This window comes from Muscardinus avellanarius (genome assembly GCF_963383645.1).
Source record: "Muscardinus avellanarius genome assembly, chromosome: 1".
In the NCBI taxonomy this organism is placed as follows: Eukaryota; Metazoa; Chordata; class Mammalia; order Rodentia; family Gliridae; genus Muscardinus; species Muscardinus avellanarius.
This window is the reverse complement of record NC_137786.1, coordinates 234,670,439-234,697,792: the sequence shown is the minus strand read 5'-3', so window position 1 is coordinate 234,697,792 and position 27,354 is coordinate 234,670,439. Positions and strand designations below refer to the sequence as shown.

Here is a 27,354-nt window from a genome sequence, read left to right as displayed (position 1 = left end):
AAGCTGGGCGTGGTGGCGAACGCTTGTAATTCCACTATTCCTGAGGCTGAGACAGGAGATTGCAGGTTTGTGGCCAATCTCCGCTACTTAGTGACACCCTGTTTCAAAATAAAGAATAAACAAAATAGGGCTGGGGCTATAGCTTGGAGGTAGAATGGCCCCGGGTTCAACCTCCAGTACTGCAAAATAAATAAAGAAATGAAAAATAAAATAAGGCTGGGAGTGTAGCTCGGAGGTAGAATGCCCTGGGTTCGATCCCCAGTACCACAAAGAGAGGAGAGAGAGGAGAGAGGAAGAGAGAGAGAGAGCGTGTAGGAGCAGCGTCCCAGCGGGGCCCAGCGCACCTCACCGTGAGGGCCTAGCCCTCCACAAATAACCAGGTCCACACGGAGGCTCCAGCACACCCTCCCTCCCATCCTCAGAAGGACTGAGAATCAGGCCGTCGTGGCTGGGGCAGTACTTGGTGGTTGGAATAAACTGCAGGTGTTAATTGGCTCCAAAGAGGGTCTCCAACATCTTTCAGGCTACAAGCCCTTTGAGGTTTTTGAAATTTGCCAAGAAAAAGACAGAGACCAGGGCCGGATGCCTGGGGGAGCGCCGCAGCCCAGCCCGCGTGTCCAAGGAACAAGAAGCCGTGCCTGCCCGGTCCAGCGCCCGGCCCGGGGCGCCCACCGCATCCCCCGAGAAGGTCCTTCGGTGGTGAGCACCATGTGGCCGCCTGGGAGGGCCCTGTGGGGAGGCACCGGGCACGGGCACTGAGGAGGGCCTGCCCCCCTCCCTGGGACGGGCCGCGGGGCCTGGGAGGAGTTTGTTTACACACCAGAGAAGTAAACTGCTTAGAAACTAACAGTTTGGCCAAGTGGTTTTCTTTGGGGTTGGTCCAAGGAATAGCCTGCGCCACAGCCCCACAGCCTTGCCAAGGCCGGGAGGCCTCCCGCCAGCCGGGCCGCCCTCCTGACCAAGCCCCTTCCTCCCGGCCGCGCAGGGAGGATGGGGCAGGAGCTGGGGAGCTCGAGCCAGGCCCGGCAGAGCCTCCTGCGGGGCGCGCTCTGCGCATCCCCCTGCCCCCACCGCGGCCGCCGCCATGCACCCTGGCCGGTGGCCCAAACCCCGGCCATGCAGACGCAGCAGAACCCCGAGGCTGCCGCAGCGCGGCGCCCCAGCGAGGGAGGGGGTAACAGAATTTGGTTCTCTGGCAGTCCTGCAGCCATGAGTCAGGAGTCAGGGCCAAGGTGTGGAGGGGCTAACTCCCCACCAAGGCTCCAGGGAGGACCCTTCCTGCCCCTTCCAGCGGCTGCTGCCAGAAATACTTGGCGTCCCTGGATCCTGGCCACATCACTGCGACCTCTGACCCCGCTTCCCACGGCCCTAGGCCTGTGTCTGTCTTTCGCCCCCTTCTCCCCTCCACCCATCACAGCGGTGAAGGCCCTGTTTCCAAATTAGGTCACATGCGTGCCAATCGGGACTGGGGCATAGCTTTTTGAGGGCCACAATCCAACTTGTAACCACAGGCAGGGAGCAGGGGCTCCGGGGGAGGCGTCAACAGGACAGAGGAGAGTGCCAGGCAGGTACAGGGGGCTTGGGGAGGAGCGGCCTGGGCAGCACACTGAGGCCAGCGGCCACCAGTGCCACTCTGCGCCCCGGGGCTGGACCTACTGGGCTGCTGGTCTGATTCAAGGAGCAGGAGGTGCAGGGCATGGTGGCACACGCCTGTAATCCCAGGACTTTGGAGGCTGAAACAGAAGGATCACAGGTTTGAGGTCAGCCTCAGCAATGTAGCAAGAAACGCAGCAACTTTAGTGAACCCTTTTCAAAAAATTTAAAAAAAAAATTTTTTTTTTTGCAGGTCTGGAGATGGAACCCAGGGGCATTCGACCTCCAAACTAAACCCCCTGCCCTATTTTTTATTCTTTATTTTGAAACAGGGTCTCACTAAATTGCAGAAGGCCTCACTAAGTAGCTGAGGCTGTCTGCGAACCACAATCCTCTGGTTTCAGCCTCCCAAATGCTGGATTACAAGTGTGCGCCACAATGCCCAGCCAAAAAAAAAATTTTTTTTTAAGGGCTGGGGGTACAGGTTAGAGGAAGAATGCCCCTGGGCTCAATCCCTAGCACCACCAAAAAAAAAAAAAAACAGTTTTCCCATGGGCCACAACTCTTTGGTGAGGACCCACTGTGCGCAGGACACCAGGCAGCTCTGAGCCCATCCTGGCCACTGGGAAACAGCAGGCTGTGCACATAGTAGGACTCCAACCACACCAACAGCCACCGGGAATGCCTGGAAGGTCCTCACCTGGTTCTTAAACTGGCAGCGGCTGAGATTTTCTACGAAGGGTCTGAGAGTAAATATTTTCAGTTTAGCGGGCCGTAACCACCGCCACGGGTAGAAAGCGGCCTGGCGCAGACAACACCTACTGTGCGCAAAGGCCTGACCTGGTGCAGCGACATCTCAGCTCAGCAGACTACGAAACGCTACCTTTAAAAGTTCCACGTGTAAAGAGGCACGTGAGCACCGTGCCTGAGTGTTCACATGCACAAAAAGTCTGTGCCGTGTGTCTAACAGCAAGTAAAGCGCCGCCTGGAATGGCTGACCTGTCATCCCAGTATTTGGGAGACCGAGAGAGGAGGACCGCAGGTTTGCAACCAGCCTCAGCTACTTAGGTCCTCAGCAACGCAGTGAGACCCTGATTCAAGGTGAAAAATCAGAGCCGGGTGTGGTGGCGTGCACTTGTAATCCAGGACTTCTAAGGCAGGAGATCTCAGGTACAAGGCTCTCTGCAACTTATGTGACCCTGTTTGAAAAAATAAAATAAAATAGGGCCAAGGGAATGAATGGGTCAGAGGTAGAGTGCCCTTGGGTTCAATCTCTAGTGGAGAAAAAAATTAAAAAGAAAAAAAATACCTTTTAGATTTTTATATATTTATTTGTGGTACTAGGAACTGAACCTAGGGGCATTCTAACCATGAACTACACCCCAGTCCTATTTTATTTTATTAAATTTATTTATAGCCAGGCATGGCGGTGAATACTTATAATCCCAGAGCTTGGGAGGCAGAGACAGGAGGATCGCACAGGTTCGAAGCCGGCCTCAGCTACTGAGTGAGGCTCTCAGCAACTTAGTGAGACCCTGTTTCCAAATAAAGTATAAAATAGGTCTGGGAGTATAGCCCGGAGGTAGAAAAAGCCCCTGGGTTCTACCCTCAGTAACACAAAAATAAATAAATACATAAAAATAAAAAGACTAAAAAATAGGGCTGAGGGTGTAGCTCAGAGGTACAATGCCCCTGGGGTCCATCCCCAGTACCACACACACAAAAATTATTTATTTATTTAGTTAGTTAGTTTTGCAGTACTAGGGATGGAACCCAGGGGCATTCTGCCTCTGAGCTACACCCCAACCCTATTTCTTATTCTTTATTTTGAACCCGGGTCTCACTGAGTTGCGGAGGGCCTCACTAAGTAGCCGAGGCTGTCCGCGAACCACGATCCTCCGGTCTCAGCCTCCGAATGCTGGGATCACAAGCTTGCGCCACGCCTGGCTCTGGCTATGCATTTTAAATCCTTGAGTTCTAGGACTGCTACTCCGGCGGGCTCCAGAGAAGCCTAAGGAGGCAGAAAACTCTCGTCAACAGTAAACACAAAGCCCTCAAATGAAACAATGTAGCTGGATTCACTCAGGGAAGGAAGGAGCCCGAGGAAGCTCGAGAGCAGCCATCTCTGGGTGGCAAAATTCTGGGCCGTTTTCATTTCCTGCATTCTTTTGCACGATGTTTTCCCTTCTACAATCAGCATAAAGTTTCCTTTCTAACAGGAAAATAACAAGGCTCTGGCCCTCGGGGACAGACTCATTCTTGGGGCCCTCTGTCTGGGTGAGAGGCCAGCCTAGGCCGGCGCGCTTCCCTCCCAGGCAGCGTGGGGATGGACGGCCTGAGGCCCCTGCCCCGAGCGTGGCTTGGGGCGGTGGCCTGTCCAGCTCCAGGGTCTGAGCGTGTGCGAAGGCCGAAGGCCGGGAGGACGGAGCCCTGGCCCAGCAGCGCCTGGGTCCTGCAGAGAGGCACCCCGCAGGCCGGTGCCCGCTTAGTGGTTAATCTCCATACTCCAACATGGGAAAAGCTTTTGTTTGTTTGTTTGTTTCACAACAAGCAAGATAATAGCACTTTCCAACACATGAGAGGAGGCAGACCAGGCGTGGAGGCGCACCTGTCATCCCAGCATTCGGGAGGCCGAGACAGGAGGATCGCGGTTCACGGCCAGCCTCAGCTGCTACTTGGTGAAGCCCTCCGCAGCTCAGTGAGACCCTGTTTCAAAATAAAGAATAAAAATAGGGCTGGGGGAGTAGCTTGGAGCGAGAATGCCCCTGGGCTCCATCCCCAGACCCGCAATAATCCCCGCACTTGGGAGGCGGAGACAGGAGGATCGCGCAGGTTCGAAGCCAGTCGTGCTGGCTTAAGAGACCCTGTTTCCAAATAAAAATATAAAAATAGGTCTGGGAGTGTAGCCCGGAGGTAGAAGGGTTTCCAGGAACCCCAGTACCACCAAAAAAAAAAAAAAAAGAGAGATGAGGCAGGCCCCTCAGCCTCCTGTACCCTGTGGCAGGACCTGGACCATCCCAGGGGCCAGAGTGGACACTGTAATCTCCCACACTGAACCAACTGTGGTGACCAGGTCACGGAGGCCTGGGTCTCCACCCGGAAGCTCCTGTGGCCACCAGCGGCACCACCCCAGGACAGCTCTGTCCTGCCTTTTTTGTTTGTTTGTTTGTTTGTTTGTTTGTTTGTTTGCAGGTCTGGGGATGGAACCCAGGGGCATTTGACCTCCAAGCTACACCCCCTGCCCTATTTTTTATTCTTTATTTTGAAACCGGGTCTCACTGAGTTGCAGAGGGCCTCACTAAGCAGCTGAGGCTGTCCACAAACCTCGATCCTCACGTGCGCCACCACGCCCGGCTAAATTAATTAATTAATTCATTCTTTCTTTCTTTCTTTCTTTCTTTCTTACAATACTGGGGATGGAACCCAGGGGAGTTCTACCTCCAAGCTACACCCCCAGCCCTATTTTTTATTCTTTATTTGGAAACAGGGTCTCACTGAGTTGCAAAGGGCCTCACTGAGTCGTAGCTGAGGCTGGCTTGGAACGGTGATCCTCCTGTCTCAGCTCCCGCCTTCTATTCTTGTTGGTGAGGAAGAGCTGAATTCTGGAAGAAAGTGGAGCCTGACTCTTCTGCATCTCTGACACCTCTTCAGCTCAGTTCCCGGCCCCAGGGTCCCCAGCCCAGCTCCCCCCAGAGGACACATGGCCAATTGCCGCCACCTACCGAGCCTGGAGCCGTGCGGGCAGAGCCCGTCCCAGCGCCGGCCGCCGTCCACTCTGCAGCTTCTAAGGCTGTAAACAGCCTGGCGGTGCGGCTTCCCACCTGGCGGCTGGCCAGGTTACTTTTGTTTTGAGCAATTGATTAAGTTTCTCTACTGCCCCCTGGGGTAAGTGGTTGGACAAATGCTGAGACCGCAGCTCGGCACCTTGGCCTGGGATTCCGTGCCAAGTGACCACAGGGTCACAGGCTCCGAGGAAGTGGCCAGGCCCATCGCTGGGCCGAGGCCCCAGGCGCTGTCTACCCGCACGGCCGGCCGCCGAGCGACCCAGCAAGTACACAGGGGAGGCTGCGCCCACCAAGAGTGGCCTGCAGACGCCCCCGGCTATAGCCTGGGAGGAATCTGCCGTCTGTCCCGCCCGTGTGTGGCTTCAATCGTCAAAAAGCCAGCATAGAGCCAGGCGTGGTGGCGCACGCTTATAATCCCAGCATTTGGGAGGCTGGGACAGGAGGATCACGGTTTGCGGTCAGCCTCAGCTACTTAGTGAGGTCCTTTGCAACTCAGTGAGACCCTGTTTCAAAATACAGACTAAAAAAATAGGGCTGGAGTGTTGCTCAGAGGGTAGAATGCCCCTGGGTTCCATCCCCAGTACTGAAAAAAAAAAAAAAAAGCCAGCATTGAGTCAGGCATGATGATGTACGCTCGTCATCCCAGCATTTGGGAATCTGAGACAGGAGGATCGCGGTTCACAGCCAGCCTCAGCTACTTAGAGAGGCCCTTTGCAACTCAGTGAGACCCAGTTTCAAAATAAAGAATAAAAAAAAAAAATAGGGCTGGGGTACAGCTCAGAGGTAGAATGCCCCTGGGTTCCACCCCCCAGTCCAAAAAAAAAAAGCCAACATAGAGCCAAGCCGGGCATGCTGGTATACACCTATAATCCCAGTGCTTGGGAGGCTGAGACAGGAGGGTGGCAGGTTCAAGGCCAGCCTCACCAATAGCAAAAGTCTCAGCAACCTAGTGAAACCCTGTTTCAAAACAAAACATAAAAAAAGGGCTGGGGTGGAGGTCAGAAGTAGAAGGCCCCGGGGTGCAGTCTCCAGTACCACAAGATCCAAAGAAGCAGAAGGCGCCCTTCTGAACCCAGGCACAGAGCAGGCGTCCAATCGGGAGCAGGGATGATTTGTACCAGGGATGACATGTTGTCCTGTCTGCGGAGCCACCGGCTACAGCTTGACGCCAGCTCTGCCGCGCTATCGGAGGCCCCCGGAAACTCTGCAGGAGGGAGGCCAGGCGGAAGCGCGAAGGTTGGATTTGACTGAAGCACCGGAAAATGCCACTGCTGTAGGTTAAAGGTGCTGACAACCAGCCACCCGCCGTGGCCCAACCTAACCCCACAGCAGGCACTTTACAGTTTGTAAGGCCCTTCGAGAGGCAGGTTCCCAGCCACACGTGAAGGATGAGTCCAGGCCATCACAGATGCCCCCGGTCCACCCCATCCTGTGGCGGCACAGAGGGACAGACAGGGACCCTCGGACGCCTCAGGAGGGTCGCCGCTGGCTCCGGTGATGCCACAGAACCTCAGCTCTGTCCACCACAAGCGTCCGACACCTCGGCCTTCTCCTGGGCCCCAGGCGGCCCCGTGGGAGCACGGGGTGAGCAGGCAAAATCTTTCCCTGCTTGGCGGTGGTGGAGGCAGAGCCTGGGCGCCTGCCACCCTCCCGGAGCAGACGGTGCAAGGGCTGGTGTCTGAGGGAGGGCACAGGTGCCCAGGCCAGGTAGGTGCACCAGACGGTGGGCACAGCAACAGCAAGGGAAGGCGGTGGGTGCTCGGTGGGTGGAGAGGGGCGGACCACCCAGTTTCATGGAGGTCAAAGGTAAGCAAGGAAGCCAGGCGTGGTGGCGCACGCTTGTAAACCCGCGCTTGGGAGGCTGAGACAGGAGGATCACACGGGTTCGAAGCCAACCTCAGCTACTTAGTGAGACCCTATTTCCAAGTAAAATATAGGTCTGGGAGTATAGCCTGGAGGTAGAAAGCCTCTGGGTTCCACCCCAGTACCACCAAAAAAAATTTTTTTAATTTAAAAAAAGGTAAGCAAAGAAAGGAGCCTGGGAGGGGGATGGAACTTTCTAGTCTTTCTTTGAAAACGAGCTGGGGGCTAATTTTATTCTTTATTTTGAAACAGGGTCTCACTGAGTTGCAGAGGACCTCACTAAGTAGCAGCTGAGGCTGTCCTCGAACCGCGATCCTCCTGTCTCAGCCTCCCAAATGCTGGGATTACAAGCGTGCACCACCACGCCCGGCCAAAATGTACGCTTAAAATGTGTGTGTCTTGCCGTCCACAAGTTACACCTTGGTTGAAAGGGAAAAACGTCTTGTCTGGGGCTGGCTCCCCACTTCCTGGACTGTGCGATCCCATTTTCTTGCTATTAAAAATTCCCGGTCTGTGGCTGAGCACAGCAGCTGCCTCTGTCTGCAAAGTCCCTGCAATCAGGGCCCGGCACAGACTCCCCAAGGGGCCTCCTGGCTCTGCCTCTGACCTACTTCCTGATAAGGGACAGCGCTCCAGACTGTGGGAACACACATGCCTGTCATTCCGGCCCCAGGCAGGCCCAGAGCCACCTCTGCTGAGCAGGAACTGACGCAGGGTGCCCGGTACCCGCCGCCTGCCCGTGGGGCCGACCGGGGAGCCCGGTTCCTCCCGGCCATAAGGCTCTGTGCTTCTTGCCCCCGGTGGATGGAGGAACATCTGTTAAAACGACGTCTTGGTGACGTGGAGGGGAAGAGCCCTGCCTGGCATGGCCCAGGGCTGGTCACTGGTGGCCCTGCACGCGGGCACACCTCCCACGGCAAGGACGGCATGGGTGACCGAAGTGAAGGCCGCAGTCCCGGTCTACAAGGAGCGGACACTGGGGCTCCGGACTGCGGGCGACTCCCATAGGAGGCCCCGCTACTGCTGTTTTTAGCCCAATCCACATAATTAGAAAAACATGGAGAAAGCACAGCCAGCTGCCGAGGGCGGGCGGGCCAGCCCAGGACGCTCCCCCAGGCTCCCGGGGAGGGCGGTCGCCCTGACTCCAGAGACCCGCAGGACAGCCATCCAGGGCTGGCGGCACTGAGCCCGCCCGACAGCGCTGGGCAGGAGAGGGCCGCTTGCGGGGATGTCACCCCCAGTCTCACGGGGGCCACTTCTGGAGGGGCTGGGAGCAGAGACTGGGATGGATGGACGGCCAACACCACCCCGCCCACAGGGTCCCAAGACACTCCTGAGCCCCAAAGACAGGGACTTTGGAGGGAGTCCCCGTGGGGAGGGATGGTCGAGCGTGCTCAGACCCCGCAGGCGGCATGGGAAGTTCTGGGCACCAGGACCCTCGTTTGACCCCCACCCATGCTATAGTCTCCCCACATCACAGGACGGAAAGTGATGCGTAAGACGAGCCCTGCTCCACTGGTACAGGGCAGAGGAGGGGCCCCGCGCCCCCATTCACCAGCGATCTGGTGTGGCCACCCTCAGCTGGGATTACAAGCATACATCACCACGCCTGGCTCTAGGCTGGCTGTGTGTGTGTGTGTGTGTGTGTGTGTGTGTGTGTGCGTGCGTGCGTGCGTGCGTGTGCATGTTACTGGGGATGGAACCCAGTGGCATTCTACCTTTGAGTGACACCCTGATCCTCCTACCTCAGTCTCCCAATCACTGGGATTACAGGCGTGCACCACCACACCCAGCTGGGGCTGGTTTTCATTGACTAAAAATCGGGAAAAAGCAAGATTCCGGACGTCGCAAAAGTTTCTTCATCTCCAACTCCATGAAGCGTAAAAGGTCAGACACCAGAGAGAGAGCTCAGGAATCCCAGAGCCGACCAGAGGCACTCGCTGGCCTCAAGGCCTGGCGGGCTGTCTAGGGCACAGGCCCCTCCTGTCCCTGCCACAGAGACCCCAGCCGGTGAACCTGGGATGGGCCAGGAAAATCATGGGTCCTAGCATATGCGACACATCCTGGCCCCTAACCCCACCCCAGAACACTGCTGGCCTCCAGTCCACAGGAGAGGGAGCCGCACACACTCAGAGCCCAGGACAGACGCCCCCTCCCGGGCCAGGTCGGGGTCTGCCTGCCTCCCCAGCCGGCTCCACAAAACCTTGGCGCCAGGGACTTGGCTTCAAATCGGACTGCCGGCCTGGCTACCAGGTAAAGCTCAAGCCCAGCGCAGCTTGTACAGGCTGCGCAGTCAGGCCTTCCTCCAGCCACCACCCAGAGGGAGCACTGTCGCTGCCCCCCTTTTATAGAAGAGGGGGCACAGAGGGCAAAGTCCTTTTCAGAGACCACACAGCCCAGGATGGGGCTAAAATACCCTATTGTGATGATGGAGAAGTGGGAGCCGCTACCCAGTTGGACATCAGGGCCTCTGAGCCGGGCGTGGGGGCGCACGCTTGTGATCCCCATGCTTGGGAGGCTAGACAGGAGGGCCGCAGGTTTGCAGCCAGCCTCGGCAACTTAGAGAGACTCTGTTTCCAGAGGAAAAAGTAAATAGGTCTGGGGTAGAGCTCGGAGGTAGGATGCCGCTGGGTTCAATCCCCAGTAACAAACAAAAAATAGGTGCTCTGAATTCTGGGTGTGTCTGACAGTTTCTGCTCCACCAAAAAGTCTTCAGCAAGCTGGGCGTGGTGGCGCACGCTTGTAATCCCAGCATTTGGGAGACTGAGACAGGAGGATCGCAGGTTCAAGGCCAGCCTCAGATACTTAGTGAGGCCCTTTGCAACTCAGAGAGACCCTGTTTCAAAATAAAGAATAAAGGCCGGGCGTGGTGGCGCACGCTTGTAATCCCCGCACTTGGGAGGCAGAGACAGGAGGATCGCGCAGGTTCGAAGCGCGCATGGCCAAAGCATCTGCTGCTCCCTCCTGGAGCTCCTGAAGTCGGGAAGTCCCGGCAGCACGGCTGCCTCCATTACCTGCATTTCCACCCCCTGCACGCCTTTCCTCTGGCCCATGGCCACCTCCACAGCCCTCGCCACAGGGCCTCATCGTGCACCTCCCGTGACGCTGCACTGCACAGGGGCAACAGGCAGGAGATCCCGGTGCAGCCCTGGCGTCCTCTGCCCAGCCCGAATTCCATCCTCTAACCGGACACCTCGGAAGGCTCCCAGGTCCTGGGAGCCCCATGGTACCTCTCCCTTCCAGCCAGACATCCTCTGACATCCTGGCTGGCAGGGTGCCCTGCACGAGGCCTCTGCCCACCGGGGCCTCGAAGCCACGGCCTCAGGGATGGCACACAGCAGGGCAGGGCTTTCTTCACGTAACCCTTGGCAACCAGCTACGATCTCCAGGTGTGTGTGTGTGCTGCCCAGGGGCATTCTATCTCCAAGCCATACCCCCAACTCTTTTTATTTTTTAGTTTCAAATCACAGTCTTGGCTGGGTGTGGTGGCGCACGCTTGTAATCCCAGCATTCAGGAGGCTGAGACCCGAGAACTGCAGTAAACCGACAGCCTCAGCTACTTATCGAGGCCCTCTGCAACTTAGTGAGACCTGGTTTCAAAATAAAGAATACAGCTGGGAGTGGTGGCGCACGCTTGTCATCCCCACACTTGGGAGGCAGAGACAGGAGGATCGCGCAGGTTCGATACCAGCCGCGCTGGCTTAAGAGACCCTGTTTCCAAATTTTAAAAAAAGTATAAAATAGGTCTGGGAGTGTAGCCCGGAAGTAGAAGGGTTTCCAGGAACCCCAGTACCACGAAGGAAGGAAGGAAGGAAGGAAGGAAGGAAGGAAGGAAGGAAGGAAGGAAGGAAAATAAATAGGGCAGGGGGTGTAGCTTGGACGTCGAATGCTCCTTGGACGTCGAATGCTCCTTGGTTCCATCCCCAGACCCACAAAAAATAGAAAAAAAAAAAGAAAGAAAGAAAAAAGAAAAACACAGAAGAAAGCAGGAAGCCTGAATGAAATCAAAGGCGGTGCTCCCGGTGCAGCAAGTCCAGATGCCTCCGCGGTCATGGCCTCTTCCAGCCGCACAGCGCGGCCGCTAACGCTACCGTGTTGTTGGCGTTTTTTAATAATAAATAATTTATGGTTCGAAGCTCAGGACGGCGGGCCGCTCACTGGGAGGCCCACGGGGACGCACACCTGGGAGCAGCCCACCCCTCCGCGAGCACCCGGCTTCCTTGCACACCCGTGGCCGGCCTCACCTGCTTTGCACGTCCTGCCGTCGTCCTGCAGCCGCACGCCCGTGGGGCAGGCGCATGCGTAGAAGGGCTCCCTCGGGGACAGCAGGCACAGGTGGGAGCAGCCGCCGTTGTCCTCCTCGCACTGCGTGTGGACTGCGAAAACCAGGGCAGAGGGCGGGAAAGCTCCAGAACAGGGCGCAGGGCGTCCCACCTCCAGAGACCCCGACATCGCGCGCTCTTTACTGCACCCCCCTCCTCATGCGCCGGCATGCCAGCCCCGGGAGCCTCGCCACACCCTGGCCCCAGCATCCGAGTGCCACCTCTCCCACCACACGCTGACCCCACCCTCGCCAGCTGGGCTGAGATTTATTTTTCTTTTTTTAAGGTACTGGGGATTGAACCCAGGGGCTCTCTACCTCTAACTATGCTCCCAGCCCTTTTTATTATTTGTTTTGAAACAGGGTTTCACTAAATTGCAATCCTCCTGTCTCAGCCTCCCAAGTACTGGGATTTACAAGCATGCCTGGCTTGTTTATTATTAATATTAATATTAATCATTATTAATAAATACCGGGAATGGAACCCAGGGACATTCTACCTCCAAGCTACACCCCCAGCCCTAATTTTTTTTTAACTTAGGAACAGGGTCTCACTGAGTTGCAAAGGCTCTCGCTAAGCAGCTGAGGCTGACCACAAACTGCGATCCTCTTGTCTCTGCCTCCCAAATGCTGGGATTACAAGCGTGCGCCACCACGCCCGGCCCCCCCCAGTCCTTCTTATTTTTTATTTGGAAACAGGGTCTCGCTAAGTTGCTGAGAGCCTCGCTGCACTGCAAGACTGGCCTCTTCCGGTACGCTGCTGAAGCTGGCCCCACATCTCCATCCTGGTCCTTGTGGGTCTGCAGGAACCAGAGCCCTGTCCCTGTGTCCCCATAAGGCGCTTCTGCGACCACCCGGGGGACCCCGGGCTGAGAACCTGTGAGTTGGAGCTCACGAACACGCAAAGGGCGGTGTCCCTGGGAGCCCCACTGCCGCCCTGGGCCCCGCAGCAGCCGCCCCAGGCCAGCTCTGCAGAGAGGCGCTATGCCTGCCCCCGGCCTGCCCGGCTCTGCGCACCCCTCCGGCCCAGCAAGCGCCCCTTGGAGACGAGCCTCCCGACCCCGACGCGGGCTCCAGCCGCCACTCACAGAAAGGCTGGCGCTCCTGGCTGAGCACTTGAATGTCCATGGGCGAGTAGAGGGCGCCCAGTATCTCCTTCCGCCTCTCCCCGGTCCGCTTGTTACAGGCGTGGATGGAGCGGGTCTGCCAGTCGGTCCAGTACAGCGTGTCCCCCGAGAGCGTCAGGGCGAAGGGGTGCGTCAGGCTGCCCTCCACCACCTTCTGCCTGCAGGGAGGTAGGGTGCAGCCTCAGGAGAGCAGGGAAGGGGTGCCCCCTCTGAGAGCCCCCATGGCCACGGCGGACCCATTCATGTCCAAGCAGACAACAGGAGCCCTGAGCGCACCCCGTGGCACCTCTCCGAATCCCTTCTCTGAGTGCACGGGCAACTTCCAAACCCAGCCAGCCTGGGACAGTGAGGGGGGGTCCCCAGGAGAAGGGAGGAGGCAAACGGCAAGGAAGGGATCTGAACGTGGTGGCGCACGCTTGTAATCCCAGCGCTCGGGAGGCTGAGACAGAACTGCTGTTCGCAGACAGTCTCGGCTACTTAGTGAGGCCCTTTGCAACTTGGTGAGACCCTGTTTCAAAATAAAGAATAAAAAATAGGGCTGGGGTTGTACTTTGAGACAGAATGCCCTTGTGTTCCATCCCCATTACTGCAAAAAATAAAAATAAAAATAAATAAGCCGGGTGTGGTGGCACATGCTTGGAGTAATCCCAGCATTCAGGAGGCTGAGACCGGAGGATCACGGTTCGCAGACAGCCTCAGCTACTTAGCAAGGACCTTTGCAACTCACTGAGACCCTGTTTCAAAAATAAAAAAGACCCGGGCTCACCCTTGTAATCCTAGTACTTGGGAGGCTGAGACAGGAGGATCGCTGTTCGAGAACAGCCTCAGCTACCTAATGAGGCACTCTGCAACTCAGTGAGACCCTGTTTCAAAATTTAAAAAAAAAAAACAAAACCGGGCGTGGTGGCGCACGCTTGTAATCCCCGCGCTTGGGAGGCAGAGACAGGAGGATCGCGCAGGTTCGAAGCCAGCCGTGCGCGCTGGCTTAGGAGACCCTGTTTCCAAATTAAAAAAATGTAAAAATAGGTCTCGGAGTGTAGCCCGGAGGTATAAGGGCTTCCAGAAACTTCAGTACCACCAAATAAATAAATAAATAAATAAATAAATAAATAAATAAATAAAAATTTAAAAATTTTTTTAATTAAAAAAAAAAGAAAATAGGGCTAGGGGTGTAGCTCGGAGGTAGAACGCCCCTGGGTTCGATCCCCAGTACTGAAAAAGAAAAAGATAAATAAATAAAAATTAAAGCCGGGCTTGGTATCTCAGGCTTGTCATCCCCGCGCTTGGGAAGTAGAGACAGGAAGATCGCGCAGGTTCGAAGCCAGCAGCGCTGGCTTAAGAGACCTTGTTTCCAAATAAAAAAGACATAAAAAATAGGTGTGTGGGAGTGTAGCCCGGAGGTAGAAGGGTTTCCAGGAACCCTAGTACCACCAAAAATAAATAAATAAACAAACAAACAAGACTAAAAAATAGGGCTGGGGTGTAGCTCAGAGCCCTGGGTTCCATCCTCAGTGTTGTAAGTAAGTAAGTACGTAAATAAATAAATAAATAAATAGGTGGGGTGGAGCCCAGGTGGAGGTAGAATGCTCCTGGGTTCGATCCCCAGTTCCATAAAAAGGGCAAGGGTGGCCACACCCGGGACAAGGAACTGTCCCAAGGCTTGAACTCAGCACAAATGTGGCCAGACACAAGGGTTCATTCCTAAGAAGCCACGATTTACAGTTTCAGAGTAAAAGAAACTTGGCTTCACCACCAAAAGGCTTCTCTTTTCTACGTGCTTGGAAGGCTGAGCCAGGGAGAAGTCAGGTTTAATGAAGCTTTGGGTCCTGGTGAGAGGACCGCAGTTTGACCTGGACAATAATGTATGATCAGATGCCCAGGCAGGGCCGGAGCAGACCGAGGCAGGGCCTTCACAACCCCGTCCGCAGGCCAGACCCTTATCTGCAGGGCTAAAGTCCAAAGCATTCTGCAAATTCAAAGTTACTGTGGTAATTCAAAGATTATCTGGCAACAAGCCCAGCGTGTGGACGTGCGCACTTCCGTCCAGCTCGGAATGGCCGCGCTACACTTTGCTACAGGAGCGGTCACCGCTGGACGGCAGAGGCCGCCCCAGGTGTGACGTCCAATGTGAGTCCTGAAAAGTCCCAAATTCCTCAGCCTGGGGGTTTCAGATAAGAGCCTGATGCGGGCGTTAAGGAGGTTGCCTTCGAGGCCCTCGGGCAGCGCAGTGCCCCGGAGACGGCGCCCGGAGCCAGCAGGCACGTACCTGGACGAGCCGTCCAGGTTGGAGCGGCGGATGAAGCTGAGCTTGGCGTCGGCCCAGTACAGCTTCTGCTCCTCCAGGTCGATGGTCAGCCCATTGGGCCAGTAAATGTCCGAGTCCACAATGATTCTCCGGCTGCTGCCGTCCATCCCCGCTCGCTCAATCCGGGGCGTCTCCCCCCAGTCCGTCCAGTACATGTATCTAATGAGAAGGGCGAGAGAGAGGGGAGGATGGCTTCCACTTCTGATGTGTGCTCTCAGGGCTCAGACGTCAGAGTCACGGGCACCAGTGCTTCAAGGTGGGGGAACCAAAGAGGGGGCGTGCGCCCTAGATGGGAACCAGTTAAGAACACGGAGGATGGAGCCGGGCGTGGGGCGCACACTTGTAATCCAGGCATTCGGGAGGCTGAGACAGGAGGATCCGGGTTGATGGACAGCCTCAGCTACTTAGTGAGGCCCTCTGCAACTCGGTGAGGCCGTTTCAAAATAAAGTTAGGAGGCTAGCCAGGCGTGCTGGTGCACGCTTGTAATCCCCGCGCTTGGGAGGCGGAGACAGGAGGAGCGCAAGTTCAAGGACAACCTTAGCAAGTAGTAAGACTCATCAAACTAGCAAGACCCTCTTTGAAAATAAAAATGAAAAATAGGACTAGGCTTGTAGCTCGGAGGTAGAACGCACCTGGATTGAATCTCCAGTTACACACACATTAAAAAAAAAAAAAAGATGCCAGGCATGGTGGTTCACGTTTATAATCCCAGTACTTGGAAGGCTGAGACAAGAGGATTACAGGTTCGCGGCCAGCCTCAGCTACTTAGTGAAGCCTTCCACAACTCAGTGAGAACCTGTTTCAAAATTAAAAAAAAATAAAAAATAGGGCTAGGGTGTACGTCGGAGGAGCTCGGAGGTAGAATGCCCCTGGTTTCAATCCCCAATAACGTAAAAAAAAAAAAATTTTTTTTAAATAAAAATAATGATGAAGCTGGGCATAATGGTACATGCCTGTAGTCCCAGTACTTGGGAAGCTGAGATAGGAGAATCGCAAGTTCAAGGCCAGCCTCAGCAACATAGACCCTCAGCAATTTAGCGAGAGTTTATTTCAAAGTAAAAAAGGAAAAGGAGTAGGGGTGTAGCTGAGAGACAGAATGCCCCTGGGTTCAATCTTAATACCAAAAGAGAAAATGGGAAAGAAAAAAAAAAGAATGGCCGGGCGTGGTGGTGCACGCTTGTAATCCCCGCGCTTGGGAGGCGGAGACGGGAGGATCACACTGGTTCGAAGCCAGCCTTGCTGACTTAAGAGACCCTATTTCCACATTAAAATGTTAAAAAATAGGTCTGGGAGTGTAGCCTGTGGGAGTGTATACTGGAGGTAGAAGGGCTTCCAGGAACCCCAGTACCACCAAAAAAAAAAAAAGGGACCCTGTTTCCAAATAAAATATAAAATAGGTCTGGGAGTGTAGCCCAGAGGTAGAAGGCCCATGGGTTCCATTCCCAGTACCACCAAAAAAATAAAAAAAAAAAAAGAATGATGAAAAATGGACCATTAGGTAATTTTATCATACAAACATCATCACATGAACTTCCACAGACTAAGACAGCCACGATATCACCAGGCAATATCTATGTCCACGTAGGACCTCACTGACCGAACGCCATCGTGCGGCCCACGACTGCAGGCGCCCCCGGCTCTCAGTGCGTGCTCCGGGCCTTCCCCTTGGCCAACAAATACTCCCTGTTTCTTTGACGGTGGTACAGTGCCCTGCTCCATGGGTCACTTCAATAGCTCATATGCCACTTGTGGGTGACCTCTGATTTCTTTGCCTCTAGGAATATGGCATAAACGAAAATCTAAAAGACTATCCCAAACATTCAGGATGGAATATATATTTTTTTTTGGGGGGGGCAGGTCTGGGGCACAACCCAGGGGCATTGACCTCTGAGCTACAGCCCCTGCCCTAATTTTTGTTCTTTATTTTGAAACAGGGTCTCACTGAGTTGCGGAGGGCCCACTAAGTAGCTGAGGCTGGCCTCGAACCGCGATCCTCAGGTCTCAGCCCCCGAGTGCTGGGATGACAACGTGCGCCCCGGGTTAGGGGGAATCTATTTAGGGCTAAAACAGAACGAGCTGGAGGAACCCACAGTGCTGATCACTAGGAGGAGCGAGCCAGGCTGAAAAGGCCACTTAGAGTGTGGTTTCAGCCCGCGATACCCTGCGGAGGGCAAAATACAGCCGCAGCTCGAAGATCGGCGGGCACCAGGGGCTGGCGGGGAGGGCCGCGTCGGCCGGGCACAGCCGGCTCGAGGCAGTGACGCAGTCCTGTACGATTCTGGAAAGATGGGTACCATCGTTACGCCTTTGTCCAAAACCTCAGGATGTGCACCCCCGGCACCAACCCGAAGGCCAACGCTGCCGCAAACTCATCGCCTGTAACCAATAACGGCTCTGCCGGGGGTGCCGATAAGAGGGGAGGCCGTAGTCCTCCTATGAACCCAAAAGTACCCTAAAAAATAAACTCATTTATTTATTTATTTATTGTACTGGGGGTGGAACCCAGGGGCTTTTCTACCTCCAGAATATACCCAGACCTATTTTATACTTTATTTGGAAACAGGGTCTCACTAAGTTGCCGAGAGCCTCACTAAGTAGCTGAGGCTGGCTTCGAACCTGTGCCATCCTCCTGTCTCAGCCTCCCAAGCGCAGGGAATTATAAATGTGTGCCACCACGCCCGGCTTAAAGTCTATTTAAAAAGAACAAAGCCGGGCATGGTGGTGCATGTTTGTAATCCCAGTATTTGGGAGGCTGAGACAGGAAGACTGCACACATCTGAAGCCTCAGATCCTTAGTGAGGCCCTTTGCAACTCAGTGAGACCCTGTTGCAAAATAAAGAATGAAAAATAGGGCTGGGGTGTTGCTCAGAGGTTGAATGCCCCTGGGTTCCATTCCCAGTACTGAAAAAAAAAAAAAAAAAGAATAAATAAATAGAAAGCTGGGCATGGTGGCGCACGTTTGTAATCCCAGTATATGGGAGTATATGGGAGGCTGAGACAGGAGGATCGTAGGTTTTCCGTCAGCCTCAGACTCAGATACTTAGTGAGGCCCTCTGCAACTCAGTGAGAACCTGTTTCAAGATAAAGAATAAATAATAGAGCTGGGGATGTAGCTTGGAGGTAGAATGCCCCTGGGTTCCATCTCCAGTACCAAAAGTAAAAATAAAAAATAAAAAGAATAAAACACAAGTCATAGCCAGGCGTGGTGGCGCATGCTTGTAATCCCAGCATTCGGGAGGCTGAGACTGGAGGATCACGGTTTGCGGACAGCCTCAGCTACTTAGTGAGGCCCTCCGCAACTCAGTGAGACCCTGTTTCAAAATAAAGAATAAAAAAAAAAAATAGGGCAGAGGGTGTAGCTCAAAAGGTCAAATGCCCCTGGGTTCCGTCCCCAGACGGCCCCCCCAAAAAAATAAACCGCAAGCCACGCGTGGTGGTGGCGCACCAGTAATTCCAGTACTTGGAAGGCTGAGGAGAGCCTTAGCAACATAGTGAGTTCCTGTTTCTTTTCTTCCTTTGTTTTTGTTTTTGGTGGTAGCAGGGGCATTCTACCTCTGAGCTACACCCCCAGGACTATTTTATGTTTTATTTTGAAACAGGGTCTAAGTTGTTGTTGAGGCTGGCCTCACACCTGCAATCCTCCTGTCTCAGCCTCCCAAGTACTGGGATTCCAGGTTTGTGTCACCACAGCCAGCTTTTGAGATCCTGTTTCAAAAACAAAAAGTAAAATAAAACAAAATAAAAGGGCTGAGGGTGTAGCGCGGAGGTAGAATGCCCCTTGGCTTAAAATACCTAGTACCACAAACACAAACAAACAAAAAAGAAAAAAAAGGGTGGGTGCACAAAAACAGCAGCAGCTACTCCTGGGTGGGTCTGTGGGTGAACGGCCTTTGCCAAACTGTGTTCCAAGGTCCAACAAGAAGCAAATACCACTAATCCACGAGAAACCACAGTGCCCGAAAGGCTTTATTTGGTCTCTCGCCAGCAAGCCAAACCCCAATAAGCAGACCGTGCAGCACGCTGCTCCACACTGGTGTCAGGGTGGCAGGTCCCCCCCCTGCCCACCGCGGGTGTGTGCGGAGGCTGGGCGCGGCCGTGCCGGCCTGGAGGACACCAGGCGCCCATCCAGCCGGGCGGCTGTGGAAGTCACAGGACGCACGGGAGGCAGACACCTTGTTCTGCCCGCCCCTCTGGCAGAGAAGGGGGCGGCGGCAGGATGTCCTTTGGTGGAGCGCGGTGGCGCTTCTCAGACACCCTGTTCTGTGGGGCGGCAAGTCCTCGGCTCCTCTGGCCCACTCTCCCCGGTACCTGGCAAGCGACCCTCACCGTGGCCGGGCCGGCCTCCACATCTTCGGAGGTGAAATATCGTTCATTCCTGTAAACCCTGAGCTGACCCAGGGACCAGAGTGGTCACTGAAGTCCCAGGGAACAAGGTCGGCGGAGCCCTTCGGGGTCTCCATCAGCAGGAGAGAGGAAACGACAGACCCCGCTGTCTCCCCGCCACTGGGGGAGCTCGGCCGCTGCTCACGGCCACTACCACTTTCCAGAGTGGCTGGCTGTAAGATCTGGGGGAATACGGATGCAGGGGCTTCACACACAGGTCCCCGTCCCCTGCGCAGCTGCCGGGCCCGTGGCACGCCTCTGGGATCTACACACCTACACCGCCTCCAGCCCCCGAGGGCCAGGACGGCACACTTCACGGACGCTCCTCCAACAGCACCTCCATGCCGCCCTCCGCATCTCACGAGAGCCGGACCAACACGCTGCTACACCCATGAGACAGACGAGGACACGGGGCTCCCGGAGGCTGCCCCGCCCCGGCGCGGGCCAAGCGGCGGGGCAGCTCGGGGCTGAGGCCCGGGCCAGCTGTCGGCTGTGACTCACCCCTTGGCCAGCAGGGCCGGGGTGGGGGTGAACTTTGCTCAGCAGAAGTGCAGCCTGCACAGACGCCTCTGCTCCCCAGCACCCTGGAGGAAGTCAGGGCCCTGCTGAGAAGGTAGCGGGAGCCCCCAGCCTGGTGAGCCGGCCCTCCCCAAACGCTGCCCCGGGAAGCGTGAAGGCCGGGGCCTCTGCCTGGAGCTGAGCCACGCTCATAACAAGGGCGTGCTGGCTTCCTTAAATGGGGAATTTGCGAGGCTGCTGGTTACTAGAGGCCCCCCGGCGTGGACTTGCCCAGGCTGGGTCTTCAACAGGAGGGGCCGCTGGTGAGAAGGGGCCAGGGCGCCCTGGGCCCGCCCTGCCCCACGCTGCGGCACCTCTGCCCTGGTCGGCCGGCAACGTCCGATCAGCACTGGTGCAAGCCTGGGGTCTCCTGACGACGGTGTCCCCTCACCCCAGAAAGGACGGCAGCACAGACGGCCGTGAGGAGACAGCAGGGGCGCCGACGGGCTGGGGAGGCCGCCCCTGGCAACCTCCTGCTGTGGCAGGGACAGAGGACAGAGCTCCCCACGCTCCAGGACAGCCATCCATTCCGAGTGGCCTGGCACCCGAGGGGCCAGAGGGCTACGCACACCTCAGCCGCACTCGGGAAGCTGGGCCGCGGTGGTCTCACTCCTCAGATGCTTTACTGGGACAGCGGCGCGGGGTGCCCATCCTGCCCGGGGCAGCAGCACCAAGGCCAACCTCGCCCCGGGGGGCAGGGTGGAAGGGGGGGCCCTGTAGCCTGAAGAGGAGAATTCAGCGAATAAACGTAAACATTTTCTATGGAAAGTCACAGCCAAACAGAGACGGGATCCCAGACAGGATGCCGGCAAACAGCCCAGACGGGAGCTTGGGGAAACCTGTTTCCAACCAAGCACCTAGCACCTCCCAACCAAGCATAAAGCACCTCCCAACCTAGCACCAAGCATGTTCCAGCAACACACCAAGCACCTCCTAACCAAGCACCAAGCACCTCCCAACTAAGCATAAAGCACCTCCCAACCAAGCACCCAGCAGTTCTTTTTTTGTGGTACTAAGGATGGAACCCAAGGCATTCTACCTCTGTCAGAGGCTCCCGCCGCCCTACGCACTCAGAAGCCAGTCCAGCGCACCTCCCGTCAGCACCCCAAGAAAACCTGCTGACCCCGCCGCCGGGGCACCCCACACCTAGCCTCTTCTTAACTCCAGCTCTGAAGGAGGCACCAGGCCTCCCAGCCTCCCTTCAACTGCCCAGGGCGGGCACGCCTAAACCTACTCTCGCCACTTGGGCTCAGGCCACAGACGCATGGAGGTGCAACCAGGGCGGGGAGACCTCAGCGCGCCGACGGCCTCGTCCTGTTTCAGAGCCCAGACGTTTCCCACTGCTGGGGACGGCCACGGGAAGGGCGTCCAGAGCCCTGCCAACCCATCTCTGGGATTTCTAACTCTGGAGACCCGGGCAGGTCCCACAGATGCCCCACACCTGCTCACCTGCCAAGACCCAGGCTGGGACCTCCCAACGCTCTGAGGACTAAGTGATCTAAAAGGATCGGAGAAGCAACAGAACAAGAAAGCGCTCTGAGTGCCCGCGGGACGACTGACCCATTTCTTTATGTATGTATATATGTATTTACTTATTTTTTACAGTACTGGGGATGGAACCCAGGGGCTTTCTACCTCCAAGCAACACCCCCAGGCCTATTTTTATTCTTTATTTTGAGACAGGGTCTCACTGAGTTGCAAAGGGCCTCACTAAGTAGCTGAGGCTGGCTGCAAACTGCGATCCTCCTGTCTCAGCCTCCAAACTACGAGGACTACAGGCACATGCCACCTCGCCCAGCTCCCAGCAGAGATGTCTAACACTCAGATCCACAGCTCACCACAGGGTCACCTTGAACACGACAAATTTAAGAAGACACAGAAATATGGGCCGTGGAGGGAACTGCTTCCCATTAACCGCAGACCCTGGAAGGTGAGCTCAGGTGAAAGTTGCTACAAGGTCTCTGAAGACGGAGGTGGGGCTCAAGCAGGTTCCAGAGGGAAGCCGGCCCCACCCGGGCTGAGGGCAGCGGGGGCTCACCCGTGAGCAGGGTCCAGGGCGATGGCCCGCGGCTGGTCCAGGTCCTGCCAGAAGAGCACCTTCCGAGATGAGCCGTCGAGGTTGGCCACCTCGATGCGGTTGGTCTCCGAGTCGGTCCAGTACAGCTTCTTGCCGATCCAGTCACAGGCCAGGCCGTCGGGCGAGACCAGGCCCGAGATGACCACGTTCTGCGCGGCCGCCCCCGAGTGGTTGAGGTAGGTCTGCTTGATGGCCTCCTCGCTCACATCCGTCCAGTACACGGTCCCCTTGGAGAACTGGAAGTCCACGGCGGCCGCGTCCTCCAGGCCGCTCACCACGACGGTGGACTCGAGCTTCACTCCGCCAGCGTCCACCAGCCGCACGTCCCGGCGGTTGGCGAACAGCAGGAGCGGCGAGGCTGCGGGCAGGAGCAGACCGTGAGCTCGGCTGGCTGGGCGGGCCCGGCCCCCGGCGCCCAAGGCCTGGGGCCTCTTCCCTACGCTGCCCAGGGGTGGCGGGCCAGCGGCCAGGCAGGCCCACAACACCCACAAAGTCATCCCATCGCTAGACCCCATCACGAAGCTACTGTACTGAGTAGCTGGTGTGTTCAGCCCCCGGGCATGGCGACTCTGCCCGCTGCAGGGACGGGGGAAGGGCTGTGGCCTCAGGGTCCCACCCACCTCCGCACCCCAGGCATCCCACACCCTGATCCTAAACACACCCCAAAAACAATCTAAAAGGGTCACTCTGGCCGGGTATGGTGGCGCACGCTTGTAATCCCCGCACTTGTGAGGCAGAGACAGGAGGATCTCGCTGGCTTAAGAGACCCTGTTTCCAAATTAAAACTATAAAATAGATCTGGGAGTGAAGCCTGGAGGTAGAAGGGTTCCATCCCCAGTACCACCAAAAATAAATAAATAAATAAATAAATAAATAAATAATAAATAAATAAATAAATAAATAAGTAAATGGGCCACTCTGGGGGCCCCTCAGCCCAAGCACCCTTAAGGGCTCCTTGTGCTGGTACCTAAGGAGCAGGCCATGCTCCCTGCGCGGCCCACCCGGCCTCCAGTCTCTGGCTTCTCCTACCTGTGCCTTCTCCTCCCCACCACCTGGACCCCAGTGTCCTGATCTGGCCCCCAGCCGGCACCACAGCCACCTCCCGCGGCCCCCAGCCCCATCAGCCCCTGCAAGAGCCTCTCCCGAGACCAGCCCCTCACCCCCCACCGTGCTAGGTGCAAACCTGGGGCCCTGCAGACTGTCACCCCCCAACATGCCGGGGAGGCCGGCCCAGGAGAGTCCAGCCCCCTCCTCCCACGCACACACCAGGGAGACCCCAGGGAACTCAGGAGGCGTGGACACGGGGGACCAGGACCCGAGAGCGAGCGGCACTGACCCACTGGTCAGAGGGCTAGGGAAGGCTCCTATGAACCCCCCAAAGCCATCTTAGGACTTGCCGGAGGCCGCTGACCCTCCTCGTGGAAACTGAAGGCCACTGGGGTCTCCTGCAGAGGTGGGGGCCCAGCCAATCCACCCCCCACCCCCACCAGGAGAGTCCTTTGGAAACAAATAAAATGAATCGCGGTCAAGCACTGCCAGACACCACCAGGCTCCTGTGGCCAGTTCCGTGGGCTCCATTTCATTGGGGGAGGATTTGCCTCCTCCGTGTGGCCCCTGGGGGTACCCAGGACCAGAAAAAAGGGACGAGCACCCTGGGCGGCGGGCTCTGAGCCTGAGCGCAAATCCACGCCCCTCCGGTCCCCCAGGGAGCCCCTCTGCAGGGTGGCAGGACGTGGGGCCACAGCAGGGCGCCGGGGCTGCAGCTCCCGTGGCGGGAGCCACTGGAAAGCCCCGGGCAACCAAGGAAAGACAGGCAAACCCGGTTTCTGAAGAGTTTTAAAGTCTGCGCATCAAAAACCATTCTGAGCTGGGCATCATGGCACACGCCCGTCACCCCGGGGCCGCAGAACCCTCCAAATGCTGCGCCTCTGTCCAGATGCAAACGCGGACTGTCCCCGGGCCACGTGGAGGCCCGCCAGGCCGGGCCGAGCCCCAGCCGGGGACCCAGCCAAAGCAGGCGGGGACACAGGCACTGCCTCAGTTTCTCCCCTAACTCGGCTCCCCGGGCAGCAGGAGAGGGACGCCCCCAGCGCGCGGGAGGAGGGCCAGGGAGAAATGGGCTGGGGCACAGACCTCGAGGCCGGAGGATGCCCGGGCAGAGGCCGCTGCTTCCAGCCGACACCCCGAGAGGCAGGCGGGCAGCTTGGTGGGAACCCCAGGAGCCTGTCCCCCAAGCTGGGGGTCCTGGGGAGTCCTTGGCACCAGGCTGGCCGGGGAGGGCGGCGGGCGGCCCTGGCAGCGGATCCTGGCACACATAACCCAGCTCTGCCCTGCTCTCCCCAAACTGGAAAGACCGCATTTCCCTGGGGTTCTCAGAGGCGGGTTAATTTCCTGTGGACTCGTGGGGCGGGGGGGCTGGGGTGCAGCCGCGCCCCTTGCAAGTCGTGGAGGGACACCGCACACGCGATTCCTAAGAGGCACCCACAGCACGCTCCGTCCCGAGCCGGCTTCCCCTGGGAGGGCCCGGCGCGCCCCGGCCCATGGCGGTCAAGGTGGCGCAGGCAGGGCGGCTCCGGCCCCACCCAGCTGGCACCACGGCCCCCCCCAGCCCAGGGAGCCCTGGCTGCCCTGGGCACCCACTGCCCCGTCCAGGGGGGCGCCACCTCCTGGGACGCCGGAGGTCATCTACACAGACCTGGTGGAGGATGAGGAAGGAGGCTGAGAGAGAAAACAGACATGGAGAAGGTTGCAGAAAGAAGTCAAGACAGCGGAGCCGAGCCAGGACGTCCACGCTGCCAGCCCCGGCGCTGCCTGGGCACCGGACACGGCCCAATCCAAGAGCCAGCTGCGAGTCCATTCCAGAAGGAAGAGAACGTTCAGCCAAAACACCAACTGGGAAACGTTGGTGCTGTGAGGTGGGGACGCTGCAGTGTGGGCCAGGGAGCCAGCCGGAAAGGGGAGAGAGTGGGGCCGCTCGGGGAGGCTGGGTGAGAGGCAGGCAGCCAGGGACGGGCCAAGGTCCTGAGGCAGGTCCACATGGGGGCAGAGTGACAGCCAACATGGCAGCTGCTCAGCCTATAGGCTCCCCCGTGCCAGAGGCTTCTCCCCGAACAAAGACCTCACATCTACAGTCTGCGGGGGTCATGTCTGTGAGATCTCGGGCTTCAGGGACTGTCTCCATGACAGAGGCCAGACAGACCTTCCATACCCGTGTAGAGGCCTGTTAGGACCATAAAGGGTTTAAGGCCCACCGGGCGTGGTGGCGCACGCTTGTAATCCCAGCTTTCGGGAGGCTGAGACAGGAGGAGCACAGGTTCAAGGCCAGCCTCAGCTACTTAGTGAGGCCCTCTGCAACTCAGTGAGACCTTGTTTCAAAAGAAAGAATAAGAAACAGGGCTGGGGGTGTAGCTTGGAAGTAGAATACCCCTGGGTTCCATCCCCAGTACTGAGAAAAAAAAAAAAAAAAAAAACTTGAAGGCCTCCGCGGCTCTGCCTCTCAGGACTCCATCTCAAGTCCTCAGCGTGATATTTGCTGTGATCTTGTTCACAAAAGAGAAAAAAATCAAAAAAGATAACAAGAGATCTCCAATTTGGGGGCATAACGAGACCGTGTCCTGGGAGGAAAAGCTCTGTCCTAACCTGACGAGACACCGGCCCAGGTACCGTCGGGAAACACTGCGTCAGATATAAGAACTGCAAGCCGGGTGCAGTGGTGCACGCCCGACAGGAGGATCACCGGTTCGCGGCCGGTCTCAGCAGCCTATCGAGACCCTGCTTTGAAATAAACAGGGTGCGGCTCAGCAGTAGAACGCCCCTGGGTTCAATCCCCAGCACCACAGAAAGAACCGTACACACGCTCAGCACAGAGACAAGCGCGTGCCCGACCCACAGGCGTGAGACGGCGCTGGGGGACCAGGGGTAACAGGCGACCTTATCAAGTACAAGAACCGTCCGGTAAATACATTTTTGAGATGTTTTAGCTCCAACGTCATTTATGTTGCTCGGATGCGATTTGTGCACATCTGTTTTTCAGGATTAATTATCACAAGGACGAAAGGCCAGGTGAGCCCAGGGCAGGAGGCCTGGGGCCAGCTCAGGTGGCCACCGCTCCCCACGTCTGACCTCAACGTGCGGCCTGTGTAATGGAGTTAATTACTGCGCCCCACATCAGAGACTGCAGCCTTCACCAAGGTAATGCGGACAAAAGCTGAGTCCAGAGGCCGCACGGAAAAGGGCTGGGTAATAGCCACCGGGCCCTGGAGCGGTCCCCATCAATTAAACGTTTCATTCACCAGCCCCAGGCCAATTCCACGAACTTGCCCTGACTCTAGTTCGGGGGGGCCGAGGTTCAAACCCAGGCCCGGCCGCCCGCTCTCAGGTTTAGCGTAGCTACTCTCTGAGCCTGTCTCCTCATTTATAAAAAAGAAAGTGGTCACTATTATTAATAGGCACCTCTGGCTGCCATGGGAAATGGGCAGTTTCTTAAAAAGTTAACACAAAAAATTACTGTATGGTCCAGCAATTCTACACCCCAAAGAACTGAAAACCGGCACCCCGACAGAGGCACGTATACGCACGTGTTTACAGCAATACTCACGACGGCCAAAGGATGAAACAGCCCAGTGTCCACCTAACGGGAAATGAATAAGCAAAATGTGTTCTCTCCGTGCATGGGATATTACTCAGCCACGAAAAGGAATGGGGTGCTGCCATGCTACAGTACGGACGATACCGGGAGATACGGCGCTCAGTGAGGCAGGTCAGACACAGAGGACCAAGCTGGATGATTCCCTCTACGGAAGCATCCAGAACGGAGGAGCCTGTGGACAGACACCTCGACCGGGGTGCGCAGGGGCTGAGGTGGGGGATAAGGGATAGCGGCTGAGGGTATGGGGCTTTCTTTGGGGGTAATTAAACAGAGGTCGGGGCTATTCCATGTTGTGAAACTCCTAAATACCCCAAAGTGTGTGTGTGTGTGTGTGTGTGTGTGTGTGTGTGTGTGTGTGTGTGTTTAGGGGTATTTTTGGTGGTACTGAGGATTATTAAACTCAGGGACATGCCGGGCGTGGTGGCACACACTTGTAATCCCCGCGCTTGGGAGGCGGAGACAGGAGGATCGCGCAGGTTCGAAGCCAGCCGCGCTGGCTTAAGAGACCCTGTTTCCAAATAAAAAATATAAAAATGGGTCTGGGAGTGTAGCCCGGAGGTAGAAGGGTTTCCAGGAACCCCAGTACCATTAATAATAATAATAATAATAATAATAATAATAATAATAATAATAAACAACCCAGGGACATTCTACCTCTGAGCTACACTCCTGCCCTATTCTTTTTTATTTTTC

General features: G+C 56.6%; 1 protein-coding gene across 2 annotated transcripts in view; it reads right to left on the bottom strand.

Annotated features, from left to right (window-relative positions):
• The window catches only part of LRP5 (LDL receptor related protein 5), a gene marked incomplete at both ends in the record, with an annotated part of 101,777 nt that overhangs the window by 50,016 nt on the left and 24,407 nt on the right, over nucleotides 1-27,354 (bottom strand). For both annotated transcript variants that reach the window (XM_080717297.1, XM_080717298.1), the window contains 4 exons: nucleotides 11,486-11,617; nucleotides 12,651-12,847; nucleotides 14,956-15,153; nucleotides 21,975-22,371. In XM_080717297.1, coding sequence (XP_080573423.1) covers nucleotides 11,486-11,617; nucleotides 12,651-12,847; nucleotides 14,956-15,153; nucleotides 21,975-22,371 — 924 coding nt within the window. The remainder of the gene's footprint in view (nucleotides 1-11,485; nucleotides 11,618-12,650; nucleotides 12,848-14,955; nucleotides 15,154-21,974; nucleotides 22,372-27,354) is intronic.